Source organism: Erythrolamprus reginae, chromosome 1 (genome assembly GCF_031021105.1).
Source record: "Erythrolamprus reginae isolate rEryReg1 chromosome 1, rEryReg1.hap1, whole genome shotgun sequence".
Lineage (NCBI taxonomy): Eukaryota > Metazoa > Chordata > Lepidosauria > Squamata > Dipsadidae > Erythrolamprus > Erythrolamprus reginae.
Genome location: NC_091950.1, coordinates 141,988,593 through 142,000,709, shown reverse-complemented (window position 1 = coordinate 142,000,709; position 12,117 = coordinate 141,988,593). Strand labels below are relative to the sequence as shown.

At 41.3% G+C, this 12,117-nt stretch overlaps 1 protein-coding gene across 1 annotated transcript; it reads right to left on the bottom strand.

The window, feature by feature from the left end:
* Positions 1-4,963: 4,963 nt before the first annotated feature.
* MPEG1 (macrophage expressed 1) lies at positions 4,964-7,992 on the bottom strand. Its single transcript, XM_070736115.1, has one exon. The coding sequence runs from the start codon at positions 7,969-7,971 to the stop codon at positions 5,809-5,811; it is 2,163 nt and encodes a 720-aa protein (XP_070592216.1). The 5' UTR covers positions 7,972-7,992; the 3' UTR covers positions 4,964-5,808.
* Positions 7,993-12,117: the final 4,125 nt, after the last annotated feature.

Below are 12,117 nucleotides of genomic sequence, written 5' to 3'. Positions count from 1 at the left end.
CAATGTTTTGTGTTTGTCTTTTCTAAGTCTGTGCTTCTGTCTGTTGCTTATTTCTTGTTGTTTCCAAAGTGAACGTGAACAGTTTACTTACCTGGAGAACTGGTAAGGGGTGGGGGCTAAGGGGGGGTGTTTTTTCAATCACAATAAATGTTGGAAAATCAGATCAACAGAAACGAACATAAGCTGTTCACTACAATGGAGTAGTCCTAAACTACTCCATTGTAGTGAATGTAATCATTTGGGGATAAATTGAAATGTCCCACTTCATTGTCAGAAAATGATGTGAAGGAGGAAAAGAAACAAAAACCAATTGAGTTATAAATAAACTTGGAACATATTTATAGAGAAGTTCATTGTCAAGGACTATAAGGCTTTCCTGAGGGTTTCCGTGACTGCACAATTAGCAGAAATCAAAGCACCTCTTTTTCCTCAAACTAAAGTTGTAATACTGGAGACATCTGGGCTTGCAGCGTGTTGCCCCTTGTACAATGATTATAGTATCTAATGTTGGCCAGAAGTGGGTCAGACACAAACAAAATCCAATTCATGTACCAGATCAAAAGAGAATGGCTTGAGGTTTTTTGTTACTTTTTGCTTTTTGAATAATTTTAAAGGCATTTCATGCAACTTGGAATTATACTCTGTTCTATTTGTTTCCTTGACAAGAACACAATATGCCAGGCTGTCACACAATTGCTGTTCTTACTACATTAGTTTCAATTATTGCTGTTAGTTGGGAGCTCTTCTCTCTCTGATTGCCAAAAATATCAGAAATTAATGTGAAGTATCTGTAAAAATTGGGGGGGGGGGAGAGACACGGGGTGGGCTGTTTTCGGCTTTCAATTAATTCAAGAACAACTTTACTGCTGTTCATTTGTCTCTATGATCCTCTAGAGACTAAATTCCAATTTTTTAATTCTATCATGATCCTCTTTACTAAATTATTCTACATATATTATATGAACGTAAAACATAGAATGGGAGCATAAATAGGATAGATAGATAGATAGATAGATAGATAGATAGATAGATAGATAGATAGATAGATAGATAGATAGATAGGATGTAGATATAGATATATATCCTATTTATCCTCCCATTCCATGATTTGTGTGTGTGTGTGTGTATTCAAGATATGGCATTTGTTTTCTAAATCCAAAGATATTCTTATGCAGAAGCAGTAGATATGATTTTAGCTGTCAAAATGTTTTCTCACCGAGTTTCTACTTTTGCATGTTTTAGTTTTTTATATATAACTTGAGAGCTACTTTTTGCGTCTTCCTTCTCCTTTAAGATGGATTCCTTACTCCTCAGAACATTAAGCAATAAACAGGACAATGAAATAAAATAGAAACAAGCTTTCAGAAGGTTGATGTGGTTCTTTGACTACTCCCTAAGGCTCCTTTGTAGAAAATGCTGTTTGCTAAAGTGTATTTCTGTTAAATTTGCATTTTTTAAAAGAGCACAATTTATATATTTTTGCAATTTAGACTATATTTTAATGCATTATTATTATTCATGCAGTTTTCTTTGTTGGATCAAATAAACCAAATGCATGTGACTTTCTAAGTGGCCTGCTGTGATTTTCAGGCAAATAAAGGGCCAATTCATAAAACAGAAGGGCAAGAACTGATTTAAAGGGAAAAAGAACCAAGAATGAAAGTATCTCAAGTGTGGATATAGAAGCCCAACAAGGGAACCACAAAAGCCCATGTCCAAAAGCTGGACTTTCCTCCCAGGAGTGGTGGTGGTGGTGGAGAGTGACTCATTGAGACATTGTGGAAAATTCCTTTCTTCTAACACCCCTCCCAGGAGCATGTGCATTCATGTAAAGAAGAACTAAGTACAGAGGTCCTATTCTCAAGGGAATAAATGGTGCTAAGGTAACAGATTTGTGTTTTACTTGTGGGGTCAGCTCATGGGAGGGAGCAGGAAAAGAGAAAGAAACCTGTCTTGTTGAAAGATAAAAACCCTTACGGTACCTACTCTACTGCTCTTCATCTGCACTTTGTATCACTGAGTAAGAGCTAACATGTGAAGTTGCTTTCAATGTTGACTTTTATCTTCCCCATTTCCTTCCTTCCTTCCTTCATTCCTTCCAACCAACCATCCAACCATTTCAGAATGTCCCTGCTCACTAAAAAGAAGAGAAATATTAACCATGCCTGACATTGACATTCTAGGCCAAATTTTAGGACTTGTGGACTTCTACTTCCAGCATTCTCCAGCCAGCAAAGCTTACTTCCTCCCTCCCTCCCTCCCTCCCTTTCTTCCTTCCTCCCTCCCTACCAACCAACCAACCAACCAACCAACCAACCAACCAGCCAACCAACCAACCAACCAACCAACCAACCAACCAACCGTATTTCAGAATGTCCCTGTTCACCAAAAAGAATAGAAATACTAAATATGCCTGACATTCTAGGCCAGGGATCCCCAAGCTTGGCAATTTTAAGACTTGCTGGCTGGAGAATTCTGGGAATTGAAGTCCTCAAGTTCTAAAGTTGCCAAGTTTGAAGACATCTGTTCTAGCAAACTATACCTCTTAAAAAGAGAAATTGTGACTTGTCAAAGTCTAGAATATAGTCTTGTTAAATCCTCATATTATCCATCTTATGTTTACAATTAGGAGATGGGGAAAATAGAGCAAGTACAGTTTAGCTAAGCTGCACTATCCAGATACAGGGATACCTTGTCTTATGAACTTAATTGGTTCCGGGAGGAGGTTCGTAAGGTGAAAAGTTCGTAAGATGAAACGATGTTTCCCATAGGAATCAATGGAAAACCAATTAATGCATGCAAGCCCAAAATTTACCCCTTTTTCAAGCCAAAGCGCCCGTTTTTGTGCTGGTGGGATTCCCCTGAAGCTCCCCTCCATGGGAAACCCCACCTCTGGACTTCTGTATTTTTGCGATGCTGTAGGGAAATCCCAGGAGGGAATCCCAGGATCGCAAAAATGGGTACTCCGCTGGCAACGGAAGTCCGGAGCTGGGGTTTCCCAGCGAGGGAAGCCTCAGTGAAATCGCAGCATCGCAAAAACACAGAAGTCCTCGAAACCCCACCTCTGGACTTCTGTGTTTTTGTGATGCTGCAATTTCGCTGAGGCTTCCCTCGCTGAGAAACCCCACCTCCAGACTTCTGTTGCCAGCGGAGCACCCGTTTTTGTGATCCTGGAATTCCCCTCCTGGGATTTCCCTACAGCATCACAAAAACACGGAAGTCCGGAGGTGGGGTTTCCCATGGAGAGGAGCCTCAGTGTAATCCCAGGATCGTAAAAACGGGCGCTTCGCTTGCAACGGAAGTCCAGAGGCGGGGCATCCCAGCGGCGGCAGGTTCGTAAGGTGAAAATAGTTTGGAAGAAGAGGCAAAAAAATCTTAAACCCCGGGTTCGTATCTCAAAAAGTTCGTATGACAAGGGGTTCATATGACGAGGTACCACTGTACTTTTAAACTACAAGAGAACACAGCAGTCAACTTAAAGATTTTTGTGTATAGTAAAGATTTTTACCATCAATGATAATGATATCAACCCAACTAAGACCTTGTTAACCTTGTCTCAACTTAAAAAACCAAACAAGATCTAACTTGAGAAATATTGGGATGGCAGACTGTTAAGAAATCCCAGGAGTAAATGCTAGTCTGGAGGGTGTAAAAGGTACCTTAACAGAAGACAGTGACAAACCTTCCCAGCATTATTACCAGAAGAAGTATATTACAAAGTCATCCAGAGCTGAGTTCAGCCTGGACATTCATCAATCATCTGTGAGTAGCTGTTGGATTCCAGACATAGTTACTTCCTATAAATTGCTATAGAGCTCTTTCCCCTCTTGACAAAGAACCTAAAGGCAAAGTAAAAGTGTAGATTGTCACTAAATCTGGAAGTAAGGCTAAATAACAGTTTGGCTTGAATGTGTTGCATCTTACTAAAGCCAAGTTTTGCTTTGTTTTCAAAATGGCTCACTAGCATAATTATTAAGAGCAGGGTGGCACAGTGGTTAGAATGCAGAATTGCAGGCTAACTATTCCTACTCCCAGGAGTTCAATCCTGATTGGCTCAACCTTCTATCCTCTGAGATCAATAAAACAAAGACCCCGACTGTTGGCGGCTGTATGCTGACTTAGTATAGAGATTGCTGAAAAGCACTATGAAGTTGTATACAAGTCTAAATGTTATTTGATATTAAAGACTTTAAGTACAGGTTAAATAGTAGCTTCCCCATGTTCTTTTGAAGAGAGAAGGGATAATCCTCTTGATTTAAAATGAAAGATTTTCCAGTTTTTGTAATCAGCTATAGTAAAATGAAAGATCTTGTCAAACCTGAAGACCGAAACAGATTTGCATCAGTTTTTCATATTTATATCCCATAGATGACAAATATAGATGACAAATCTATATTTTCTTTTATGACCACTTGAGAGCATATGCACCAAGACTTGTGTGTCCAATCACACTTGGCCAATAAAGAATTCTATCTATCTAGAATTGGGCTGAACCGAGAGCAACCCACCACTGATTCAAACTTCACTATCATAACCCCCAATTCATAACCAGACTGCATTTTGACATCTGCTAATTAGATAGATATTCAATTAATTTTCGAAATAGGCCATGTTCTACAGCAGTTTCCCTAAATTGCAAGGCTCTCCAGATAATGGACTTCAACTCCCAGGATTCTCAGCAATAACCAAGCAAGGTGAGACCTTCTGGGAGTTGAATTCTGCATATCCAGAGGGCATCCAGGTTGAAGAAGTTTGTCCCACAGGAGTTAGACCCAAAGGAGCAGATGCTGGGAGATAGCAAATGCTTACGTCTAACAGACAGTGCTTGTCCCTCCACATTTCTGATTGCAGTGACTTCCTGAAGAAGTGCACATTGTGTATTTACCTTGGATGCCATTGCAACGTCTGTGCTTTTTAATGAGCTGTCACAAGAGAGAAGGTCAATCCACACACCGTGCCAGAAGGATCATTTCAGATTTATTCTTACATTACTGGTGTGGCAGCATAAGGCACATAAGGCATAGAACAAAAAATATGACATACATGGTTATTTACAAGTCTTCTCTATAGTGTCCCCATATCGACAACCTTGGGATTTGTACGTTTTCTCAAAGGTTGTCAAAATAGCTTCAACCAAATGTATATTTATCAAACTTTCAACACAAATTAGACTGCCCATAGCAGGGTAGGCAAAGTTGGCTCTTCTGTGATTTGTGGACTTCAACTCCCAGAATTCCTGACTCAATCATGCTAGCTCAAGAATTCTGGGAGTTGACGTCCATATGTCATAGAGGAGCCAACTTTGCCTAACCCTGGCCCGTGGTGATGTTACAATCTTTCTAGCTTTTTAATGACAATAACAACTTTCCTTCCATGGGCTCAAAGTAATCCCCCAATCCACCCATTGTTTTCAACCCATAATTTGCAAGCTGATTACATGCAACACTGGACACACTTGGCATCAATTGGGGTGATGGGTAGGTGCCCTTGAGCCAATCTCCATGTGAAGATTGCTCTTAAACTCCAGAGCTGCTGCCAAAAGCAAAAGCAGAGAGACCAGAGAGATCTGGTCCAGTATAATAACTGCCAATATTCCTAATCAAATGGACAGTGGAGACTTTTTGTCCCTGATTTTGCATCTAACTCCTGATTAGAGTGAAAGACAGTAGAAATTTGTTTAGGATTATAAGAAATGAGTAAAAGCCCAGAGCAAAGCTTGTTAGGATACAATAATCTCAAACCTTGGACCCAGCCAGCATGACTAATGGCCATACCAGAATTTCGGGACTTATAAAAGGCATGAAGCCACTAAACTGATTGTTTTTCCTGCTCTGGCTGAAGCGTATCCTCCATTTCAGGCAGGAGACCATAAACAGGATTATTCGATAGCAGACATGTCTTCTCTCCCTCTGTCTTGCTAAACTCCCTTTTCTCGTACCTCTTACGTAGACGGACAACTAGTAGGATTAAAATAGCCAGGCCAGCAGTGGCTGCAACGGTGATCCCTGCTGCTGCTCCATTTGACAGGCCCCCACCAGCATCCCCCCCTCTCTGGAGCACATCTTCCGAGCTGGCCAACTTCCATTGCTGACTTTGTGGATCCTTGATCCAGGTTTGATCCCCATTGCTGCTTGTAACGAGGATGGTATCAGTAGCAAGGAGGCTGATGTCTGGCTTGCGAGTGAAGGGAGGCAGCCGGGCTTGAGGTAAAGACTTATCTGTAAAACGGCCAGCTTGGACACAATATTCCACTTGGCACCCATCGCTGATCAGAGCCAGATGCTGGCTGAATCCAGCTGGACACCTTTTGAGGTATGGGTCATTTTCTGTCCCGTTAGGAGATCCGGACAGGGGGTTTCCCATTTGGCAACTAAAGAACCCACCAAAGGGCACCGAATGTCGCTTTCCCCTCTCATCACTACTCACACAAACTTTGAGCTGGTCGAAAAGCTTCAGTGGGTAGTACCTGGATGGGCAGGATTGGGCATTAGTGACAGGATTGGTACTCTTGGCACTGAAGAGCCCTCCAAAGAGAAATGCGGAGGTTTCGGGGACTGGGCCTCTTGCTGCACACCAGTGGGAGCTCAACTGCACTTTGGAGAGTGTGAAAATGTCGTTGCAAATCCACCTGCAGAAGAGTCTCCAAAGCAAGCAATCTCGATGGCAATCCAAGTGGCTGAATCCCTCCTCATGTTGTTGAGATCGCAGTTCGACGGGCATGTAACCCACAGGGCAGGAGAAGTCTCCAGTGAGGGGGTTCTTCTGCTCCAGGGCTTGGCAGAGCCCATCAGCATCAGGGCCTTCTAATCGAGCACACACTTGGTAGACGCCTCCGAAGGTAAAGTTGGTTGCACTCCCTTCACAGGTGCCATCATCCACATTGGCATAGAAGTTGAAGTTAGGTGAGGCTGGGTTTACACAGCCGGGATAAGTGTTGAATGTATAATAGCGCTCAATGGCAGATTCTATAGTCTTGGATAACTTCTTCAGAATGGGGATGGGAAGTCCTGGCAAATTATTTGGGGTGATGAAGAATGGCAAAGGCAAGCCTGAACGGTCAAGGGCCACCAACTGATTGGTGATGCTTTCCTGCCAGGTTTTCAGCGTAATCCCAGGATAAAAAGGCAGACCCCCAAAACTCTCCACTCTAGAACTAGTACGGTTGCCTTCGTATTGCTTGGTTAAATCGTTTTCTGCACCCACTGAAACGCCCATGTTAAAGTTGATGATGTTTTGGAAAGAGATGCCAGCTGCAGCAGTGATCTCACTTCTCCTGGATCGACCATCTTTCAGAAAGGTAGCTTTGATATAGTCCTCCTGAACAAGGCTGGCCCCAACATCTACTCCAGTGAGAACGTGAGTGCCATAGTTCAACACTAAGATTTCTGCCAAGTAGTTAGCCATTTGAGTCTTGTTTTTCTCCAGCTGGTTAGCAATGGTGGCAAGCTGCTGATGGAAGCCTTCGTCTAACTTTGTGGTAGGATCCATTTTCACAGAGTACATCAAATTCCTGATCTGAACTTTTGTGGATACAGACTTGTCTCTCACTTGGTGAGTTTTCGCCCTGCGGAAATCACTGGAGAACCTGCCATTGACGTGGGAAAAAGACAGCCCTGCATTGATGGAAACAGCAGTGGTACATTGATAGTCCATCCAAGACTCGGCGATCTCTGAGTTCATCTCCAGCAAGCTTTGTTTAAGAGCAATGGTGAAGACGTCATTGGGGATGATGTAAGCCCCATCTTTTGTAGTTTTACACAAAGAGTAACTGAGGTTCATCACTCTACCCATATCCAAGTTCCTCAGGTTATCCCAGCCACCTCCAGGAAGGACTCCCAACATAGGACGGTTCAAGACTTCTTGGCACTTCTGAAATCCTGTAGCAGGAGGGTGCCACTCTGGTTGTTCTCCTGCACAGCATGTCCACATTATGAACATCAAGGAGAGAGAGGTTGCTGCAGAAGGACTCATGGGTGCAGCCTTGCAGAGCACTAACCATTTGAATGGTTTAATCTGCCTTTTCGGCTGCAGCTACTCTAGCAAGGACTTCCTTTTTATGCTAAGATTAGGAATTGAAACGTGAAACACATGACACCTCTTTGGAATTAATTCCCTCTACCCAGCTCAGAGGCAGCTGTTAATACCTTCACTTTCAAATGAAAAAAAAAAGACACCAAATGGAAGCTTAGGTATCCTTGTCATTTATTTATTAAAACATTAGAGAAGCTATTACAGACATACCGTGTTTTTGGAGTATATAAGACACACCCTTTTCCTCCCTAAAAGAGCTGATAATTTGGGTACGTCTTATTCTGTGAATGTAACTTTTCCCCCCAGCCCCAACTACCTGCTAACAGTCTTCCTAGCTCTTTACCTTTCAGGCTCTTTCATAGAAACATAGAAGACTGACGGCAGAAAAAGACCTCATGATCCATCAAGTCTGCCCTTATACTATTTTTGTATTTTATCTTAGGATGGATCTATGTTTATCCCAGGCATGTTTAAATCCAGTTACTGTGGATTTACCAACCATGTCTGCTGGAAGTTTGTTCCAAGGATCTACTACTCTTTGAGTAAAATAATATTTTCTCATGTTGCTTTTGATCCTTCCCCCAACTAACTTGTTTCTTCATTGCTTCTCTCTGCAAAGGATGTTTTCCAAGTCCTTTCCTTGACAAAGTCTAAGACTTTGCAGAGTTTTTTCATTGCTCTAACTTGCTTTGAATAAGTTTATTTCCAGCCCTAGCCAGGAGCTAACAATGTTCCCATCTTTTACTGGCTTGCAAGCTCTTTCATCGTTACTCTCTGCAAAGAATGTTTTTCAAGCCCTAAGTCTTTGCAGGGTTTTTTCCATTGCTCTATTTGTTCCGAATGTTTCTTTCCAGTTGTTAATGATATTCCCAGCTCTTACTGGCTTGCAAGCTCTTTCATTGTTACTCTCTCCAAATAAAGTTTTTTTAAGGCCCTAACCAGGGAATAAAATAATGTGCTGGCTAAGGACGCTAACCAGATAAATACCTGGTAAGCAGATTATTTCCCCTATTTTCGTCCCCAAAAACTAAGGTGCGTCTTATATTCTGAAAAATATACGGTAGTAGATATTATAAAACCCCAAGAGAATTATATTTGATCCCAGGTGGTTCCAATACCTCTGAAAGTTAGTATGTTACATTTCCTGAAGCTTCTAAAAGATTTCAAATGCAGACTGTTTTGTTCCTCTTTTCTTGGCTTTATATCCCATTTTCTTATTTTCACAACCTATAACCATATGAGAGCTGACATCCAAATTCACGGATCAATCATTCAGTTGCCTCTATTTCCTGCGCATAGCAATGCTAACAACAGTATTTGAAATCCAGGATAGAGAAGGTCACAGTAGTGAGAGAATATGGCGAACTGCGAAAAAGACCATGTCTGTTCCACACCCTTCCCTCTCCCACAAAAGGTTGCATAGTTGCCATTTCTTGGTGCATAATACTTTTCTTTAACATTTATAAATTATGATTAATTGTCTAGGGGGGGGAAAGAGAAACTAAGCTGAAATAGATAGAAGTTTTTCAAAGGAATTATGAAGCTAGTAAGGATAGATGGTGAACAAGATTCTATTGTAACGGTATATGATTTCCACCTTGTGTCACAGAGCAACTCAGGTCACTCACTATAATTATGAATACCGTATTTTTCAGAGTGTAAGACATACCCTCTTACCCCCCCAAAAGAGGCTGAAAACCTGGGTGCATCTTACACACAGAATCAGTGTTCCCTCTAATTTTTTTTTTGGGGGGGCGGAAAAGTATAGTGTCTGAGCGGCAGTCCCTTTGGGACTGGGCGGCACAGAAATAAATAAATAAATAAACAAACAAACAAACAAACAAAACCACCCTGTTTTGCCTCAGAGAATTTCAAAATAAAATACTGTACTGTGTGTCTATAACAGTGAGCTCATAATAGGGCAACTCTATCAATATCAAAATGCCACTTAAATAGTTGAGCTAGTTTCAAACTAGATTTTGATTTTCTTTCTCTCTTCCTTACTCCCATTCTTTTTCTTTCTCTTTTCCTTCCTCACTTTTTTCTATCTGTTTCTCTCTCTTCCTCTCTCTCTCCTTCCCTCTCACTCTTTCCCTCTCGGCTTCTGGGCAGGTTTGGAAAACTCTGAGTTGGTGATGATTTTTAAGTGAGCGATTGCTCACTGCTCAGCTTAGAGGGAACTATGCACAGAATGTAGCCCCCCCCAGCCCCCCCCCAGCCCCCCCCTTTGGCCTCTGCCTTCCAGCAATTTACCCCCTTGCAGCAAACAGAACAGAGCCTGTTAAGCCAAGCAACTGATTATCAGCTTCCCGACCCTCAGCTGATTTGAGGCAGCAGGCAAGCCATGTGCTGAAACTGAAAGTAAAACTAAAGCTGCGAGGAGGCAAATTGCTGGGAGGCAGAGACAGAGGCAGAATTTTATTTCTTTGTGCTAATCAGACTGCTAAAACTGGATGCAAGGAGGTAAGTCAATAACTATAGATGTCTGTAGAATGTTCAAATTATTAGACTTATTTTTTTAAAGACTGCTTTACTATTGTTCTAGACAATTAGGAAGCTTTTTTAAATAAATGCTTGGTTTGAAGAGGCCCAGTGCTTTTGTATTTTCTTTTAAATAGCAGCAAATAATATATACTTCCAGAAAGCGAGATCAATTTTAACAGCATCTGTACAAGTCTAATCTGAAATGCAACAGTGTCCTGTTTTAGTATTAAGATAAAGCAGTTGTGTTAAACTCTGAATTAGTCATTTTTGGAGTAGATCTGTTTAAATAATTGGGTGGAGTTAGTGTGATTATATTTAAGAAAACTTTCTAACATTAATATACTGCCATAATGTACATTTCTCCAATTCTTTGCTATTTCTGTGGATCAGGCACACTTGCACAGAAATACACAGCAAACAGTGTATATCATCTGTACAGTACTGTTTGCTGGGAGGCAAATTACTGGGAGGTAGATTTCCCCCCCTTTGTTCTCCTCCCCAAAAACTAATATGTGTTTTATACTCCAAAAAATACAGTAATTATTCTTCTGGCATCAACACATTTCTGAGAACTTAAGTCAAAACCCAGGCTTCCTCTTCATAAAGAAGGATGTGTTGTTAGTCTTTACAGACTGTTCAACTCCAAAAGTTAGGGAGGGAAATCAAAGAAATATCGCGGAAGTTGGAAAACATGTTGTAGCCAGAAACTTTAGTTTAGCATCTTAGCTTCTAATGTAGGTCACTTGCATCTTGCCAAATCTAAATATTTGAAACAAGGGCCGGAGATGTTTTAATCTAGAACAAGATGGCTGATTACTCCCACTCTCTGTGCAATGTTCAGTAAGGCTATAATAAGTGCAAGGTTATTGGTTCTGTATTAATAAGCTGATATGAATCTAGAAGAAGAAGTAAGATACCATGCAAACGCTAGCCCAAATGTCCCTTTCGTTTTGATTGCATGCAAACTATTCACAGTCCCAGCACCTAAGAACTTTCTATTTCACTGCCTGTTTAGGTGGAGGAAATGCTGTTCTGTTTTGATAGATGTAAACTCAGACTGACCAGAAAAAGCCACAATCAGCTGGAAAAGAACACATCGCAGGTCATCAGACTCTTGGATCATAAACAACATCTGTCTGAGCATCTTCCTCCTGATGTGTGCTGGCAGCAAAATGGGATGGAATGAGGGAGGAGAATCATGTGCTTTGAGTGAGATGGAGAGAATCCCTTGCACAAGGGAAGCTTGAATTAAATGGCTTGGCAAACAATGAATTGGAACATAATGAGATTGCCAGATCCTGTTTTGATTTTATTTTTATTTTTTTTAAAAAAGACATCTCCTCCCCTGAACTTTTGGTGACTTTTCCTATCACAGTGTTGCAAGAATTTTGAGAGGCTGCTCTTCTTCCTTATCACATAGATTTTGAAGGGCCAGGGTTGCTTTGCATAATAGCCTACTTTCTAACACAGTCTTAAATCGATGGCACTTGGAGCTGATAGATTTAAGGGCATTGACATCAACCCTTTGTTACTTAAAACCCACCTCTGCCGTCAGGCATGGGGGAACTGAGATAACTTCCCCAGGCCTATATTGTTTATGTA